Genomic DNA, 20,602 nt, shown 5'->3' with positions numbered 1-20,602 from the left:
AAGTTCATTTCACTCATACAGGCTTGCATATCTTGACCTTCCTTCACCATTGCTATCAGTGGTGAATTTCATGGATTCTTTAAAGGTAAGAGAGGGCTGAGACAAGGAGATCCTATCTCTCCCTTTCTATTTGTCATTGTTATGAATGCCTTGTCATCTATAATTAACAATTATATGGAAAGATCCAGTGCTTTCAAGTACTATTGGAGATGTGGAGCTCACAAGATCACCCACCTATCTTATGCTGATGACCTTCTTCTCGTATGTCATAAGGACATCACTTCTATTTTAGTACTCAAATGTGCCTTGGACCATTTCTGTTCTATGTCTAGACTAGAAATTAACCTCACAAAAAGCACAGTTTTCTTTTCTAGCATTGATCATCACACTGAATCCTCCATCTCAAGTCTCCTTAGTATTGAGGTTGGTACACTTCTAGTTAAGTATTTAGGAGTCCCTTTGATTTTTACTAGTCTCAAAGCATCCCATTGCAGCATACTCATTGAGAAAATAACTCGTAAAGTCTCCCACTGGTCCTCTAGGTCTTTATCCTATGCAGGGAGACTACAACTTGTCAGAGTTGTCCTTGTTTCTACACAAATTTACTGAACTAGAATTTTCAACCTCCCAAAAGCTGTCATTGATTGTAACGACCCACTCCACCATATGGTATGATATTGTCCGCTTTGGGCCTGAGCCCGCATGGTTTTGCTCTTGGGTTTCACCCCAAAAGGTCTCATACCAATTGAAGATGACACACTTACATATAAGCACTTTACCTTTCCTCTACCCAGGCGATGTGGGATTGTGCACCCGTAACTTGCCAGTATGGTAGCCTGTCAGTGTCTCTCGCACCCACCCACGGCACACCCGCCCATAGGGTCATCACAATAGGAACACTGACAGGCTACCACATTGGCGAGTTACGAGTGCACAATCCCATATCACCTGGGTGGAAGAAAGGTGAAGTGCTTATATGTAAGTGTGTTATCTCCAATTGGTATGAAGCCTTTTGTGGTGAAGCCTAAGAGCAAAACCGTGCGGGTTTAGGCCCAAAGCGGACAATATCATACCATGTTGTGGAGTGGGTCGTTACAAATGGTATCAGAGCCTGACCCAGCAGGAAGTGTGCCGACGGGGACGTCGGGTCTCAAGGGGGGTGGCTTGTAATGATTCTGTGGGCGGGTGTCCGTGGGCGGGTGCGAGAGATACTGACAGACTACCACACTAGCAAGTTACGGGTGCACAATCCCACATCACCTGGGTGGAGGAAAAGTGAAGTGCTTATATGTAAGTGTGTCATCTCCAATTGGTATGGGGCCTTTTGGGGTGAAACTCAAGAGCAAAACAGTGCTCAGGCCCAAAGTGAACAATATCATACCATGTGGTGGAGTGGGTCGTTACATTGATGAACTCAACAGAATATTTAGATCTTTCCTATGGTCTGGCCTAGAAATGAAAGCCAGTGGAACTAAGGTGAGATGGAGCAAAGTTTGCAGACCTAAGCAATCAGGTGGGCTAGGCATTCCAAATCTAGAACTCTCTAACAAAGCAGGTATTTTGAGGCATTTGTGGGAGCTCCACTCTGATAACACTGACAGATTGTGGATCAGATGGTGCAAAACTCATCTTATTAGGTCAAGAAACTTCTGGACCATCAAGATTCCCTCTCCATGCCCATGGAGTTGGAGTTGGAGGAAAATCTTGCAACTCAGACATCATGCAAGAATGCTAATCAAACACAGGATTGGCAATGGCAGTGATACTTATTTGTGGTGGGATAATTGGACACCTGGTGGCCCTTTGTGTACTAGATTCCTAATTTCTCTTCTATCTGATGCTGGGCTCAATGAGGATATTATAATTAATAGGTTCATTATCAACTCATCTTGGTCATTTCCCCCTTTATTGTTAGCTGTCATCCCAGAGCTTCTTTCCTTGTACCAACCATGTCCTTTAAGGTCTGATACAAAACTTTGGATTGCATCCTCCTCGGGACAATTCAGCTTGAAACATACATCATTGTTTATGGCAACCCCTTCTGAACCAGTGCCATGGTTTAACCGGGTATGACTATCCCCTACAGTTCCTCATATGAAATTCAATTTATGGTTAGCAGCACAATGCAGACTCCCCACACTGGACAGTAAATTAATGGCGAAACACCTCAATCTGTATACATTATGCCACAACAATCCTAAGTCACACGACCATCTCTTTATAAATTGTTCTTTCATTTTCCCAATTTGGATGTTCATCTAGCTGAAATACAGTTTCCACACCTCTATCATAGATTGGAAAACCCTAATTTCTTGGATCAACAACAACTGGAAGTTGAAAACCCTTATAAATTTTCTTCGCAAGGTCTGTTTCTCAGCTATGGTTTACTATACTTGGGAAGAGCGCAATGCAAGGATATTCAAAAGGAAGAACTCTACTCAGAGGATTGTGCTACAGAAAATTTGCACCACAGTGTCCTCAATTTTGAAATTAGGGCTTCTCCATGACTGCTCTGCATCCAGGAGAATCCTTAAAGACTGAAATTTGTCCTCCTCTTGCTGTCGTCCCCCTCCAAGACCACCGAACTAACTTGTAATACCCCTAATTTTAAAAAGATAGTCTCGGTATTTATTTAATTGATTTAATTACATTTTTATTAAATTATATGATTATTTGGCTATTTGTTTATATGTTTATTTGACTTGCTTGTTTAATTTGAATTGTGTGATTTATGTGACTTCATTGTAAATTGGTTTGTTGTTATGTGTAGTGAAATGTTTTAATTGTGCATATTGTTTTATTTTATTTTATTTAAATTAAAGGATGTGGATTTGGACAGTAGTAATGGACCAAATAATTGGGTCACATGTACTACTTGGATAGGAGGTTAATGGGTACTTATATTTACCCATAGATGGATGTACATATATATGTATAGGTATATATGTATATATGAATTTAATATTTATTAATATTAAAAATAATATTAATATAATTATGGTCATATATATATATTTTGTATATATAGTATAATGCAAACGGTAGTATATGTATAGTTATTAAGGTTTTATTAATATATATATATATATATATATATATATATATATATATATATATATATCTGGTATATACACACATATTTATGTATATACATGATGTTATATAGTTAAAATATAAATTGACTATACTAGTTTTATTTTCCTTTTCTTTTTCACTGCTGTTTTAGAGTTGGGGTAAGATTAGGAGTAGGGTTTAGTAGTATGCTATATGTATGTGTGTTTGTGTCTGGGCAAGGGTTAGAAACCCATTATGTAGACGTGTAGAGAGGAGGCAAATAACAGAGAGTTTTTTAGAGAAAAACTGAGAGAGAGAAAAAGGGATTTCGGCCAAGGATTTAGGCTGAACCAAAGGAGGAAGAATGGAGGTTGCTCGTGGGTCTAGCACTGAGCAACAGAGAGGTTCGACGGCAACCAAGGGTCGCCAGAAAACATAGATTAATTTAGGAAAAAGAAGGAGTTGGGTTTTATTCAAAACCCGTAAGGCAAGTTCTATTTCTATCTCATTCCCTTTGATCTGTGTTCTGTGCATGCCTAGGGAAACTTCAGGAAATTTAAGTTATTAAAATCAACCATATATGCATGCTAAAACTTGAATTACAGTATGTTAATTGTATGTGTATATGTTTGAATTCTGTTTAAAGTATATTGCATGATTTATGATTTTAACTTGTATAAATTGTGCATAAAGGACTAGAATAATGTTTAGGGTTGATTGGGAAGTAAAACAGTACCATTAGGAACCTTAATGGAGGAGAACGGAGTCGTCAGAGTTGGAGAAGAGACAGACAATGAGGCTTCGCGTTGATGTCTACAGGCTAGATGTCAATCGGTTTGGAGAAACCAGTTGACATCTGGAATTTTACATCGACTGGTTTATGTAAACCAGTTGACATTTGCTAACTTTACATCAGCCGGTTTGTGTAAACCGGTTGACACTTGCTAACCTTACATCAACCGGTTTGTGTAAACCGGTTGACACTTGGAGAAAACATGTCGACCGATTCCTGTAACCGTTATCTGTGTTGTTCAGTGTAGATTTTGGCACGGGAGTTTTATCTAGGGATGGTTGGGCCTGGTTAAATAATGTTAATGAATTTCGGGGGCCCGACAATTAACTGGAATGCATAATATACAATAATATGCTAGGTTTAGGATAAAATTAACATAATGGTTAAGGATATTGTTTTAAATTATTTTAAGTCAATCAACTGAATTGAAATAGTTTAATCATGCTGTGGATGTTTTACTGTCTATTTGAGATGTATGTTAATTTCTTATTCTGTAATTAAATGCATACTACTTAAAACTGTTTTATTGTTTAGATTAAATGCAATAATTGAATATATGATATTACTTATGATATTCTGGACTATTTGATGTACCGCTTTATATTTGTACGTCATGGATTAGATTAATGTGCTCAGTTTATATTTCTGATTAGCAGTATATCATGCTCTGGATTTTAATTGATGTTTAAATTTAGCATTTATTGCATCGATGATTGGATGTGTGGATTTTATGCACCGGTATGGGACGGTGGCATATTAGGTACGGATTAGATCACAATGCTAACTCCTACCTATTCTGGAATAAGGGAATGGATTATAAAATAAATCCTACTTATATTTAAGTCAGATCAGCTGAACAAAGTTGAATGATTAACTGGATTACTTACTATGGATATTTAAGTCAGATCAGCTGAACAAAGTTGAATGACTAACTTGCTACTTATACTTAAGTCAGATCAGCTGAACAAGTTAAACGACTTACTGGATTTCTGATGGATGGATATGATAGGATTTTTATATATACGATTATAGTACCTCGATATGAGCTTAAGTCTCAAGATCGACGGTTAGGGAGCGTATATACAGAAGGATGCGTAGTTGGCTATGATGGTATAGGTATACCCTGTTAGGCTTAGGTACTCATGCCCACTCAGGTGCGTTTTGCATGTTGCCTTCTATTCAGGTTGAGACCCCCTTTGTAGTCCAGTGAGAGTCCCTTAGTGTGGATATATATATATATGTACGGACTATATAGTTATTGTTGAGTTGTTTAGGATGTATTTGCGTATCGGGTCTCTGTTTGGATTGTAGTTAGAATAGAACTTGTTCGTGGGCCTGACCCACTATTATTTTTCAGGTATCGGACGGTTCCAGTCTTAGAGCTTGTTCGTGTTGAGCAGAGACGGTCACTTATTCTTCCGACTGCGTAGGACTGCTATTTATATTTAGTTTTGGATTTCTTGTTTAGTTCAGTTTAACTTCAGTTGGGTTTTGAATAGGGGTCCACTAGATAGATTCTCGAGTTGTATTTGTATTGGAGGTTTGGATGTACCAGAATAGTTCTTATTTATAAAATTTATTCTGAGGTTTTCATTATTGGATTATCGTGTTAGTTTTCTTTCAGCAATTTTATTTATTCCTTTTTATCATAATTGTATTATGTGTTCGATTATTGTCGATTTGTTTTTGATATCTCCGGGTATTCGGGCGTGGGCCTGGCCAACCCACATCCAAAAATCCGGGGGTATCACATAACTCTCGCCCGTGGCGATGCTGCCTGCTGGGTCTTTACTAGAGTAATGTACTAACACCCTCCATAAACGGTCTCCCAAAATCGTTAATGTTGGTTATTAGTTTTGTTTGGGCTTCTCTCTTGTAGGCCCTCTTTTGGGCTTGTTTGCTCAATCCAATGGGCTGGTTTGGCCTAATGGCCCTTCTTGTAATTAGTCCGATTTTTCTTATATATATATTCAGTAGCTTGAAAATCCAAAAAAAAAAAAAAAAAATTCCCAAGAACCTAACTTTATCTTTTGTTCTTTTTCTTGCATCCCACTACACCATGTGTGTGTATATATATGTATATATTCTCTATTGAAACAGAACTTTGCAAAATAAATAAATAACTAAATAAATTTTTTTAAAAAAAAAAACAGTTTAGGGCAGGAAAAATTTCAATAGAGAATAACGACTGCGATAAGAAGAATAAGAAGAAAAAAAATAGTCGATTGACGACATTTTTTTATGACTGAAATCCAGTGAAATTGCTGAAAAATTTAATCTTCGACAAGAATAGAAAAGATGATCCTCCTACTTCCTTGAGCCTCTCACTTCCTGGAGTTCACTCGTGTGAGGACTCAATCTACGGTACTAAGTCGACTCAATCAAAGAACTCAATTCCTAGTGATGTTGCCTCGATGCAAGATTTTCCAGTGTGTGGAGGAAAAAATCACCCTCCAATTGTAGCATGACGCATCATCAAGTGAAAGGCCATAAGGAGCATGCCATATGGGTTGAGCAAGAAAAGAATCATAATTTTATATCCATAAACCCAGTTCTAGAGGCCCAATTGCAGAAGAAATGGGTCGGAGTTACACCCAGAAGCCAAATAAGCCTGGTCCAGTGGCATTGAAAGGCTCGGCCTAGTTCAACAATACAAGTCCTACATGAAGAAGGAATCATTGAAAAATTGTAATTTATTTATGTAAACTAACAGGAATTGTACAAGGAAACAAACATTGATATAGTAGGAACTTGGTGGCTTCCATGTATTTAGAGCTTATTGCGATGTTCCCGGTGCTTAAAGAGATGTTCAGGGCCTTCTTGGTCAATTTGGGACTCAATCAGAAAGATTTGATGAAATTGAGCTCCCAAAGCTTGAGCACAACTTTCTGTTCTCGAGCACAAATCATAAAATTCAAGAAAAAAAGCTAAGTGTTGAAGAAAAAGACGCTTTGGAAAAATTCAGCTCCCAGAGTTCGAGCACAAAACTTTGTGCTTGAGCACTGATAAAAATTCTGGATCTGCTTCAGTATTTTGGGCATAAATTTTCACTCAAAACTTCAAATTGAGCAAACTTAGTGGCTATGGAAAGAAGACTCGAAGCCCGATATTTTTTTCTCTAATAGAAATTTTGAGATTCGTACACCAAATATATCAAAATAGCATTACAATTTCAGAATAATTTGTTGAAAGAAAACTAAATACTGAGATTGTGCTCTAGCACTGTTAATTGTACTCGAGCACTGTCATCCTGGAACTTAAAAATACATGCAGGAAACACTCCTTCTTGGTTTCAGACGGGCCTAGATGACTCCAAAAGTTGTAAAGCCCATCCAAAGGGGATTAGGACTTGTTCTCCACTATAAAAGAATATGAGAAGACACATTGAAGAGCTCTCTCTGACTCTCTTTTCTTCCTCTTGGTTCTCCTACCTTGTGGCGGTTTTTAGGGTTTTGAAGATTAAAATATCTACTTGGCGGTCCATGGAGATGGCTTCTAGACCAACAGTGATGATATTATTCCTCTCCATGGGCAGCTAAAGCATTCCTTAGGGAATTGATATAATCTTAGTCTGAGTAGCATGGTTTAATTGTTCTTAACTTTGGGGATTTTTATATGTATATTGATTGCATGATTTTGAGCAATTGACTTAGTTGGACTAAGCAATTGGATTTTAATGATTATAATAATTTTTAATGAAATTAATCTCTTATCTTAAATTTTTTTTTTTTTCCTAAATGAAGAAAATTTTATAAATAAACAATAAAGTACAAAAGAGAAAGTGAGATAAGAATCTCACTGAAACACACCCTTAGGAGTAAAGAGAAGTGTAGACAAGCCCACAACAACCCAAAACCTCCTAACTATCCTAGCAAATCTTGAAGGTTAACCCTTGCAACATCTAAGACATCCCAAACAATACATTTCAATAAAATGGAAGAGGATCGAACAATATTCATGTGAAATCTGCCATTCCTTTCATTCCATAAATAATAGAGTGTTGCTGTGAAAACAACCTTGAAGACCTTATTCCTACAAGAGTTGACAGCAAACTGTAGTCCCAGATCATTAGCAAAAGCTATGATACAACTCAATTTTTGAACCTTCCAATGGAACAAATCAGCTAAGCCATACCAAACTTCCCAAGCATAAACACAGGTAAGGAACATATGATCCATATGATCCAAATTCCTGCCACAGAAACATCAAATAGAAGCTAAAGAAATACCCCTTCTTTGCAAATTAACCTCAGTCAGAACCACATTTTGTAAAATTAAAACACCAAAAACAAATCAGCGTGGTCTTCCTCCATTCCACACCATAGAATACCAATATACCTCAGGCTGAACCACCCTATAGGATTCCCATGCAGCTTTGAAAGAAAAAGGTTTAAGATTCCCGAAAGACTGATCTTCGCCACCATCAATTCTATACTGCTGCAGAAGCTGTTGAATTTCAGTAGGAAGACCATCAACCTTCCACTGAAGAAGCTCAATGAAATTACTTAAGAGTAATTGCTTATTAGTAGAGACCAATCTCAAGGTTCTATAACTGAAAAGATCAGATAAAAAATGCCCCCCACACCATGGATCCAAAAACATTTTAATAAGTTAACCATTGCCAATATGATAAGAACAATTGTCCTTCAACACCCCTCTCACTGCAACAATTCCTTTCCAAATTATTGAATGAGTATCCTTTGGAATCACAGACCGGTAAGAAGCATTCTTAAGATTACAATTTTTATACCAAGCAACCCACAATCTATCTTTAGATAGCAAAAAATCCCATGCCAAAGAGCATTTGGTAGCTCTATTAATATCCAATAATTTCCCCAAACCAAAACCTCCCTCAGACTTTGGAGAAGTGATTTTATTCCAACATAAACCATGTAATTTCACAGTATTATCATCATGACCCCAAACAAAATTTCGCATCCTTCTTTCAATAATGTTCACCACAGCAGCTGGAATAGAGAATACTGAAGACCAGTAGAGAACCATGGGAGTCACTACAGCTCGTAAACCATCATTCTTTCAATTAATCTTGTTATAATTGAATTCAACCCTTCTATTGTGAGAGTTTGGCGGCTAATGGCTTCTCTTAATGGGAGGAGTGGTTATTATGCAATGGTGTTTAAACGAATATGTGAATGAATGTTTTGATAATTCATACATAGGGAAGATGAGTTGTACTGCATAGTAGATTAGAGTAGTTAGGTAGACAATTCGTGCCAATCGAAGATGAGTTATGGCTTAGTATTTATTCATATATGTCTTCTTAATTGAATTAAAGTGTGCTTGTAGCCACTTGATTCCTGAATATACATGTTTGGATTTTCACATAATTGAAGTAATTGACCATGTTATAGCTAAACACAAAATCATCTCTCTTCTTGAATTAAATTAAGATTAATTTTATACTTAACAATCCACCGTAGTCCTTGAGGTTTCACATGTCTCATGACTTTCCACTTTCAGTAACCATTCTTTCACCAGAAATTCTATCACGTGTCCCACTTGGAAGTCATGTCTTCCAACTGTAGGTAACTACTTATCTCTTAGCTGCCACGTGTCTTATGACTTTTCACTTACAGTAACTGCTTGCTTTCTTAGCTGCCACGTGTCCCAAGGCAGCTACTTTACAAATGGCTTTCTCAGATGAATCCACGTGTTGCATTATAATTGCATCCTCATTTGCATATCACCCTTCCATTGAAATCGGCTATGGCAACCTTCCATTGGAAAGTGACCAGTAATTATGGTGCAAATAACTATTAAGTGTTGCCCTTTTAATAAACCACGTGTCCAACTTTGATTAGTTTCTTGTCAAAGTCTCTCAAAGATAGCAATTTTCACTGGACAGTCGTAATGGACAACCCATCACCTTTCCATTAGCATTGACCATAGCAATCTTCCACTGGAAAGTGGCCGATAATTATGGTATAAACAAAAGGTTGAGAAACATACATTTATGCTTTAATTCAATATATGAACATTTCACAATCATCATAAAAAGTGAGCAGTTTTGCTTAAGAGTCAAATTCACAAATAACATCCGGTTTATTCCTTCGGATTCACATACATTACTGATCAGATGGATAAAAAATTGATGTTCAGAAGCCAACAACATCAATTCTCTTAACCTATGTCACTAGCTTCTAATATACATATAGAAGTTCAAATTTCTACAGTGAACCGATATACTAACAATACAAATCATATTACAAACAGTGCAGCAGCTAATCACTTATATTCCTTCTCCATTTAACTCTATCCACAATCGATCTCCCTATTCTACTAGTAGAAGAATATACCTTCACTTATTGAAGAACACGAACAATAATAAATGCCTGCCAAAATTATCTTTTTATTCTAAAAAGTGCTCTCAGGTGCTCCCGCCACGGTAAGTGCACCCAGAATAACCTGCAAAACAGAGAAAAAACACGAGAAAATTTATAAGATGAGGAATTCTGTAGAGCAAACATTGGGGGTAGTATACTTATCCAAAAAAAAATGTTGTATATATATTCAGAATAGGAATGGGTGGTTGGTTTGCTAGAATTTAGGAGGACTTACTAGGATTATTCGATGAGAGCATGGCTGTTTGTGAGAAATCACAATTCCATGGGTTCCTGCCAGCAGTTTGGTAGAAGAGATTCATGGCATAAGCGGCGTGTGAGTAAAGAGTGTTTGGTTCGAAACAAGCTCCACCAGGTTGAATGGGACTGCAATCAATGCCTTGTCCGCAAGCATAGTCCAAATTTGATTGCAATTGAGCGTCTGATGTGCCTATCTTAGGCACACACCATGCTGCATTATTACTCTCTAATTTGATGCTTTTCACTGGAGTCTTTGGCGTCGATGGAGTTTTACAGCCAAATTATTATATTAGTCAGATGAACTGGTAGCTCAGTGTATTAAATACACACACCATTAATCGTCAATTCCAACAAAATTTTAACTATTGCCACAAATGGGAACCAACCAAAGGGATCAAAATGGTTACTTTGTACCTTTCCTATAAACAATCTAGTATTTAGTAGTGTAGTTATATGTGGATTGTCGAAAATGGGATGGTGTGAATCGTATTGTTGTGCATCATCTATAACAAAGCAATAGTTGATTCCCATCTTTTAAGTGGAGGATCAAGTGAAATGAAAGGTGGATTTTACTTACCATTTTCCTTTTCAGGGATTAAAGTACTACTACTTTTCCTAAATCAATTGTGCAAAAGACATGATATGGTAAAAAACTATCATGGGATCTCTCACTTGAGCTTGTGCATTAACTGTTAGATCCAAAACTCAAGATTAAAAATCCTTCATAATTGACTTTAAGCGCGTCAACTCACTTCCATGCACTCCAATCAGATGAGTGCTAAGTGGAACATCTGGATCGGAGATGGTTTTTAGCCTAAACTCCCATGATTGAAGTTTGGCTGGTGGGTGGTGGGGCAAACTGAAATCAGTATACCAAGATGATGAAATTTGGTTTGGGCCAATGCATGGTCAATCTCGTCAATGAACCAAACCATTAAAAATAGCTAGTTCTGCAATGCATTTATGTATATATGTGTATCATATGATAGATTCTATGGAGAAAAAAAAAAAAAAAGACTTAGAAGGATTCAACTCTTCTACCAATGTTGAATGTTATTGACTATTAGCAATCTCAAAGATTTTAGAGTTAGTTTTCACCTTGCTAGTCTGGGAAAGACCACCAACATTAGTACTCCCACCATGAATTTTCACCTCGCTAGTCTGGGAAAGGCCACCAAAATTAGTACTCCCACCAGGGTAAGCGCACCCACTATAACCTGCAAAACAGAGAAATAACATGAGAAAAATTATAAGATGAGAATTTCTATAGAGCAAACATTCGGGGTAGTATACTCATCCAGCAAGTGTTGAATATATATTCAGAATAGGAATGGGTGGTTGGTTTGCTAGAATTTAGGAGGACTTACTAGGATTATTCACTGAGAGCACGGCTGTTTGTGAGAAATCACAGTTCCATGGATTCCTGCCAGCAGTTTGGTAGAAGAGATTCATGGCATAAGCAGCGTGTGAGTAAAGAGTGTTTGGTTCGAAACAAGCTCCACCTGGTTGAATTGGACTGCAATCAATGCCTTGTCCACAAGCATAGTCCAAATTTGATTGCAATTGGGCGTCTGATGCACCTATCTTAGGCACACACCATGCTGCATTATTACTCTCTAATTTGGAGCTTGTCTTTAGAGTCTTTGGCCTCTATAGATCATTACAGCCAAATTATTATGTTAGTCAGATGAACTGGTAGCTCAGCAATTTACATACGCATACACAATTAAATGTCAATTCCAACAAAATTGAAACGGTTGCCACAAATGGGAACTGTTGAAGAATATAAATATAAAAGTTGCACCATCTCTAACAGCTTAAGCTTTGGGAGTAGAAGGTTGTTAACATGGTATTAGAGCCAAAGGTCTTGAGTTCAAACCTCACCGTCACCCTAATTAAAAAATTGAAAAAACACGTGTTGGACAAAAAAGAAGGCCACACGTGAGGGGGCATGTTGAAGGATATAAATATAAAAGTTGCACCCTCTCTAACAGCTTAAGCTTTTGGAGTAGATGGTTGTTAACAGGAACCAACCAAAGGGATCAAAATGGGTCTCTTTGTACCTTTCCTGTAAGCAGTCTAGTTGTTAGTAGTGTAGTTATAAGTGGATTGTCGAAATTGGGTTGGTGTCAGGAACGGAGCCAGGAATTCAGTTGGTGGGAGGGATGTTGAAGAATAATAAGATAAAAATAATAATAAATTGAAGACAGAAACTTGATTGATAATATTTTTGTTTATTACATTTACATTTAAGTAGTAAGACAATTATCCAAAACAAAATAAATGTGAGCGTGTATTCCAGTGTATTCCTCATTCCCTATTACTATAAATACTATTGACTTTTCAATAAATCAAATTAGGACTCAACAAACCTAGAAAGTCACATTTATTTTTTATTTTTTCCTGAATAACAAACCTACAAAGTCTTCCATTGCACTAACAAAATTAATGAATTAAACTTGTCTTCAAATTGGAACTTGAACTATTTGTAATTAGGTTCTCCGAATCAAGAAGTAATTGATAAGTAGATTAAACCAAATATACAAGGGAATTCTGTTCTTTACAATATGGGTCTTCAAAATTTTCTAACGGGTTTATATTCATGATTTCCATGTAGCATATATAATAAAAGAGAAGTAGACAATGATACTTTATTTAGCGTGTTTTTTTTTGGTACCTTGTTAGAAATTGTGATCCTTCTTTGTAGAAAAAATAGTTGGAAGACAGTTGTGCACCATAGGAAAAGAGAGGATTAAATATGGAGATATGGAATGTCTAGTGATCAAGGAGAGATTAATTAGTGGGTTAAGTGTGGTGCAATTTTAGAATCTTTAAGACCCCATATATACAAATGAAAATATAAAAAATTTAAGGGGAGAAGTTTTTTTTGGAAGAGGGGGCAGCTTTGAAAATTTTAAAAATTATAAAAAATGAAAAGATTTAAAAGTTGCAGGGGGCACTACCGCCTCCCACCACCCCACCCCCAGGCCTTATGCCTCAACTGGATCAGTGCCTGGTTGGTGTGAATTGGATTGAGGTGTATCATCAACCCCAGATCCCACAATGGCGGGAGCTTTGTGCACTAGACTAGCCCTTATTAACTGAAATGAAAGGTGCATTTTACTTACCATTTCCCTTTTCAGGGATTAAAAGTACAACTTCTTTTCCTAAATCAGTTGTGCAAGACACATGATATAGAAAAAAATTATCATGAGACCTCTCACTTGAGTTTGCGCAACAACTGCTACATCCAAAGCTTAAGGTAAAAAAACCCTTCATAATAGACTTTAAGCCCTTCACCTAACTTCCATGCGTTCCAATCACACGAGTGCTAAGTGGAACATCTAGATCAGAAATCGTTCACACTCCTTCAACCCTTCCCCACCAGCAACCCAAAAACGAAAAAAAAAAAAGAAAAGAAAAAAAGGCAACTCCTTTATACATTCTCCTTTGTGGATCATTTTACCCTAAACTCCCATGATTGAAGTCTGGCTGGTGTGGGTAATACCAAGATGATGAAATTTAGTTTGGGGCCTTTGGGCCAATGCATGGTTGAGCTCATCAATGAACCAAACCATTATCAGTAGCTAGTTCTGCAATGCATATATTTCTGTATATATGATAGATGTTACCAAAAAAAAAAAATAATAATAAAGACTTGGATGGATTCAACTCTTCTACCAATGTTAATATATACAACCTCAAAGATACCAGAGTTAGTTCACCTTGCTTTTAGATTTCACCTTGCTTTTCACCTTGCTAGTCTGGGATTGGCCAACATCATTAGTACTCCCACCAGGGTAGGTGCACCCATTATAACCTGCAAGAGAGAAATAACATGGGGAAAATTATAAGATGAGGAATTCTATAGAGCAGACTTCGGTAGTAGTAATTAATTTGAAAATGTTGTATGCATATACAGAATAGGAATGGTTCGTTTGCTAGAATTTAAGAGGACTTACTAGGATTATTCGATGACAGCATGGCTGTTTGTGAGAAATCACAGTTCCATGGATTCCTGCCAGCAGTTTGGTAGAAGAGATTCATGGCATAAGCGGCATGTGAGTAAAGAGTGTTTGGTTCGAAACAAGCTCCGCCTGGTTGAATCGGACTGCAATCAATGTGTTGTCCGCAAGCATAGTCCAAATTTGCTTGCAATTGGGCATTTGATGCACCTATCTTAGGTACACACCATGCTGCTTTCGTAGTCTGGTGTTGATGGAGTGTTACAGCCAAATTATTAAGTCAATCAGATGAACTGGTAGCTCAGTAATTCACATATAACACACCATTAATTGTTAATTTTAACCAAATTAAAGCTGTTGCCACCAATGGGAACCGACCAAAGAAATCAAAATGGGTCTCTTTTAGAAGGATCTTATCTTTCCTATAAGCCTTTCTGGTTGTTAGTAGTGTTGCTATATGTGGATAGTCGAAATTGGGTTGGTGTGAAGTGTATTGAAATGCATTACCTACAATAAAGCAATAAGTGGAGGATTAAGTGAAATGAAAGGTTCATTTTACTTGCCATTTCCATTTTCAGAGATTAAAAGTACCATTTCCCTTTTCAAGGATTAAAAGTACTACTTCTTTTCCTAAAGCAATTGGGCAAAAGACATGATTTAGGAGAAAACCATCATGAGGACGTCACACTTAGGTTGCATCTCAACCATTAAGATCAATAGCTCTTATGTGGTTCACGGTAAAAGTACCTGAATGGTCTACCTTTATCCTAGTGGCTTTGAGTCTTGACTCCAAAGTACTAGGTCAAGGTTTTGAGACTGTTAAAGAGAAGAAAGTAAAAGCACCTTCATAGTAGACTTTAAGCTCACTTCCATACACACCAATTAGGTGAGTGCTAAGTGGAAAATCTATGATTGAAGTCTGGCTGGCGGGAGGTGGGACAAGCTTATTTGATACAATTGAACCAAGATGATGACACTTAGTTTGGGTCAATGCAAGGGCTAGCTCATCAATGAACCAAACCTGTGTATGTGTACATATGATAGAGGCTATGAAAAGAAAAGAAAAGGATTCAAGTCTTTTACCAATGTTGCTTGCTATAAGCTACTATAAGCACTCTCAAAGATTGTTGAGTTAGTTTTTACCTGCCCATTCTTGGAAAGGCCAACATCATAATTCATGGTTAAATCAGGCTTGAATAGCCCAAATGCTCTCTCAGAACCTGGTCCAGGCTTAAGGTTCTCATCATACAACGCAAATATATATGTATCCACTGATTTCCCTGGCATCAATGGGGTTCCAACCATTGACCTAAGATGTGCAATCAAATTGCCAATGTAAGCCTTGGCATTCTCAACGCTTGCGCCAGCCTCGTTGCTGTCTCCTTGGTGTGCCCAACCCGTCTCGGCAGCCACAATCTCAACATCTTTGAAGCCCATAGAATTCATTGCAGATCGAACCGCGTCCACCTGCAGATGATTCAAAGTTTGTTATGTCCAACTATTTCTGCAATTTTTGCTATCACATTCAAATTGTAAATATATACATCATAAAGTGATAAACATGTTTAACAGGCTAAATTAATGTATATAACAGGTAATCACTAATGCAAAGTTAGTAAGAGCCTGAAAATAATTCTGAAATACTCAGAAAACAGAAATTGTTCACTATAAAAGACAGTTGTCTCACAACTAGTACTTCTAAAACGGAGTTTTCAGGAAACAATTCAGAAAACAGAAAACTGATCACTATAAAAGACAATTGTCTCACAATAGGTACTTTTAAAACTGAGTTTTCAGAAAATTAAACTAAAAAAGAGTTTTTGTACAGTTTTCTGATTTTTAGTTCTCTTAAAATAGAAAACTATTTTATGAGTGACAAGAACCTAATATATATATTTTTAATTACAAACACATCGATGATCCACAGTTTCGTAGTGAAAGGATTAATTAATAATGGAAATGAAATGCTGAAAATTAAGGAGAGTTGCTACTAGAGTGTACTCACTTGAGCATCAAACATGTTTGTGTACTTGAGGTTGTTGCCCGAGTCGACTCGTGGTGAGTTGGTTCGAAACAAGGCATAATCCAAAACATCGGGTTTGGGATTACTCTTGTAAGCAAAGAAAGGGTATGGATTGATTGTGAATGGCGAACCATTGGCACTATTGAACCCTAAAATCCCCTTCATCAAATCGCCCAAACTCGGATCGAAGCTACCGGACGACGGTGGGTCAGATTGCTTCAACACCGACATGGAATGAGCCGTCGAGACCTTAACCTTCCCGCCGAGGGAAGCCGCATTGAGGGCGTTCTGGAGATTCTGCATCGCCGGCAAGAGCTGATTCATCAGATTCCGGTCGCCGGAGGTCATGACCTCGTTGCCGACGGTGATGAGTATGATGTTGCTGGAAGGATAGAAAGGAACTAAGTTGGAAGCAACCCAAGTCTTGGCGATATTCGGATCGGACGCCATTGCCGGAACGTCGCTGTTGGTGGTGCCGATGACGATTCCGATGCCGGTGTTGGCCAGTGCTTTGATGATCGCCGCATCGGGAGCGTACAGTCTGACCTTTTCTATTGACGTCGACTGTAAAAACTTCACCGACGCCTCCGGCGTTGGTAGGTTGTTGCCGAGTTTGCCGTAATTCACACCGATAAATGGCTCTGACACTGCAAAAATAACAGAGTAACAATTCTGGCTCCCTCATAAATTCAAAATCCTCCCAAGAAAAAACAGAAAATGGTGGCATATTGATTTTTGTACAGTATTTAGAATAAAATTTGGAAGGAAAATAAAAAGAAATGGAAGGACTTGGAGGCTTATATCTTGATGATGAGTTGCTTTATTATTATTATTTTTGAAAAGGGAAATTTTTTTAATTTTTGTATTTTTGAATTGAAAAGGGAATGAAAGGGGAATTTTACCTTGTCTGCTGGGTGTGACATATTATAAAAAAAATTGAATAAAATTTCATTGTTGAGATTTTGTAATATATTATTATTGATAATTGAATAAAATTTCATTGTTGAGATTTTGTAATATATTACTACACTTTATTGGGGTTATGTTTTTTAATCGGATAATATGAATTGAATTAGTTAACCAACTGAATTAGTTAACCAAGTGCCAATGGAGCAAGAATTATCTAATAAACTTAAACATTTATGATGCATTTGTTATTGTGTCACATGGTGATTGACTTAGACTAATGATCAATTTCTCATAACAGTTTTTACTTTCTTAATACAAAATTTATCTAGAGTAAAATATAAAAAATACCCCTAAAGCTTATTACTTTTTGTGCAAATAACATAGCTATCATTTATTTTGAATATATAAATTTATTAAATTTTTTAAAATGTTGGAAAACTAAACTAAAAGTTGTTTGGTTGTAAAGTCGTGTGTGGCCACATGACTAATTAATGGTACTAAATATCCAAAATGCCCTTTTGAAGTCCCAAACTCATGCCTCCAAAACAAGGTTGCTCCCTCAAGGCCATTATGGTCATTTTACAAAAATTGGATTTTTTTTACTCTTTTATTATTATTATTATACTTTAAGAAAGACAATTTACAATTTTCATCCCGGTTGAATGAGGTGAGACTTGTTTGCTTATGGGGTTTTGAGAACTTATAGGAGTATTTCCTATATTTATATTATAGAGTGTTTGTTTTTTTACACGATATCCTTTTTCATAAAAGACAAAATTTATAAAAAATGGTATAATAATAAATGGGGTAAAATATAGTCACACCCGTTGAGGTTTGGTAAAAAGACATTCAGATGAAACTTACCTGTTTTTTGAACAAAGACACTCCCTCAAGGTTCAAAAATGAACAAAGACACCCCTTTACATAAGAAATTGACCAAATTACCCTTAAACCGTGTAGAAAATTTTTTTAACTTTATAATTTAATAAATTGGACCAATCTACCCTCATGAACAATTTATGCATAAAAAAATAACCAAAAAAAAAAAACTTTTGTTATTTACTTTATAAATGTCCCAATTTCTTAAAAAAATGTCCCAATTATATTTTGTTATTACTTCTTTTCTTTTTCTTTTTTATTTTTAAATTAAGATGCTTAATTCTTTCATCTAAAAAAATTAAACCAATCTCTTTTCCTTAAAAATAAAAAATATGGTACCAATATAACTTTATGTATCTTAAATTATATATCAAATATTATGCATTTCCCACATAAAAAGGAAAAAAATAATAATAATAAAACAAAGGGAAAAAAAATAATAAAACTAAGGGGAAAAAAAAACAAAGACATGCATAAAGTTATACTGGTACCTATTTTTTTTTAATATATTGGAAAATGCATAATATTTGATATATAATTTAAGATGTATAAAGTTATATTAGTACCATATTTTTATTTTTAAGAAAAAGAGATTGGTTTAGTTTTTTTTAATGAAAGAATTAAGCATCTTAATTTAAAAATAAAAAAGAAAAAGAAAAGAAGTAATAACAAAATATAATTTATTTGAAATATATGTATTGAATCAAAAAAACATTTTAGACGTCTACCTTTTTAAGAAGTTGGGACATTTATAAAGTAAATAACAAAAAAAAAAAAGAAAAAAAAAGTGAACAATATAAAGTTTTTTTTTTTACTTTTTTTTTATGCATAATTATTCATGAGGGTAGATTGGTCTAATTTATTAAATTGTAAATTAAAAAAGTCTCATAAACTGTCAAAGGATAATTTGGTCAATTTTTCATGTAAAGAGGTGTCTTTGTCCATTTTCGAACCTTCAGGGGGTGTCTTTGTCTAAAAAAGAGCTAAGTTTTCTATAAATGTCCTTTTGCCAAACCTCAGGGGGTGTGACTGTACTTTACCCTAATAAATTTATTAAATTAATTTCTTTTCTTTTTTTTACCTAAATATGATTACTATCATTTTTTATTTCTTCTTTAATCAACCAAATACCATAATAATAATAGTTAATTAGTACTATTCTCTCCTTTCTTTTTGTTTCTTCGCTTTTCATAGGTAGGTAATACAAAAATTTTTTATGACCGAAGGGTCATAAATCCAACTGTATAACATAATCTCTTCCTAAAAGGGAATATATATTGATACTTAGATTGAAAAGTTTGAACAAACGGCACGAGTTTGCTTCTTTATTTCCTTCAAACTCTTGAACCTTTTTTTTTTTTTTTTTCAAAAAAAGCGTTCAATGTAATCAGTTAGTGTAATTTATAAATTTGATCTCCATTTCGTTTAAACTCTTTAACATTAAAACAACTATTGAAAAAATTAAAAAATATATATAAAAACTTACTTGCTAGGTACAGGAAGTGTAGGAGGAAGAGGGTGAAGAAGGATGACGTGTAAGAAAGAGTCCCCATGAAGAAGAGCTGTTTGTTTCTCTCTCCTTCTCTAAATTGGTTTTCAAGAATGTGAAGTTTGATACAAATACAGAGAGACAGAAAGGAGAGGGAAAGAGGAAAATGGTTGGCTCGCCAAAAATGGAGGGCCCAACGTAACATTTAACTGACCGCTTCTAACTTGTAGAAGTCCCATGGACTCCACTCTCTCTCTCTCTCTCTCTCTCGTGTGCTGGAAGTTTAAGTCCTCCATTTTCGTATGGCCTATCATTTGCTTTGACAAAAATAGAAAGGGCTTTGATTGTTTTGGATAAAAGGAGAGCCCACCATTTTACCGATCATGCTTTGAAGTAGATTTCATGTGGATGTCTCTTGTTTTCTTTCTCTTTCTAATTTGTTCTCTATTCTGCCCTCCATTTTCGGAGGGAATTCCACCGAATGGGAAATGATAGAAAATACTAGACTAGGATATATGACCTAATTGACTAGTGCAAATTTCAGTTCATTATAATCCTTATTAGCTTTATTAATACATCTCTATTGTAACCATGGAGAAAATAAATAAATCCCTACTGCTTTCTGATTAAATATATTCCCTTCCCTTCGTCCCAAATTAAATAAATCCCTACTTAATTTGGTACGAAGGGAGTATATCAATTAGATGATGGATGCCCAGAGAATGCTTTTATGTTGGACAATCACTTGTGATTAATGCAAATCTTAATTATTTAATTTTAACTTGCGTACTCTCAAGACTTTAGTGGGGTTTTCAAGAAATTACATGTTCTTTAGGCGGGTGTGATGTGGATGAGTGTGAGACACTGAACGACATATTTGGTCATAGGG

The 20,602-nt window shown here is 35.9% G+C and overlaps 1 protein-coding gene across 1 annotated transcript; it reads right to left on the bottom strand.

The window, feature by feature from the left end:
- Window positions 1-9,864: 9,864 nt before the first annotated feature.
- On the bottom strand, window positions 9,865-17,001 carry LOC132279473 (glucan endo-1,3-beta-D-glucosidase-like). The gene is made up of 8 exons (XM_059781459.1): window positions 16,419-17,001; window positions 15,557-15,880; window positions 14,411-14,657; window positions 14,192-14,268; window positions 11,816-12,098; window positions 11,547-11,665; window positions 10,426-10,699; window positions 9,865-10,272 (listed from the first exon to the last, which is right to left on the bottom strand). Exons 1-8 carry the CDS (start codon window positions 16,884-16,886, stop codon window positions 10,235-10,237), a joined length of 1,830 nt encoding a protein of 609 aa, XP_059637442.1. The 5' UTR covers window positions 16,887-17,001; the 3' UTR covers window positions 9,865-10,234.
- Between the last annotated feature and the right edge of the window lie 3,601 nt (window positions 17,002-20,602).

This window comes from Cornus florida, unplaced genomic scaffold (genome assembly GCF_030987335.1).
Source record: "Cornus florida cultivar Cherokee Brave unplaced genomic scaffold, ASM3098733v1 CherokeeBrave_3.0.0_Hap2_Chr10, whole genome shotgun sequence".
Classification (NCBI taxonomy): Eukaryota; Viridiplantae; Streptophyta; class Magnoliopsida; order Cornales; family Cornaceae; genus Cornus; species Cornus florida.
This window is presented reverse-complemented; position numbering and strand designations above follow the sequence as displayed.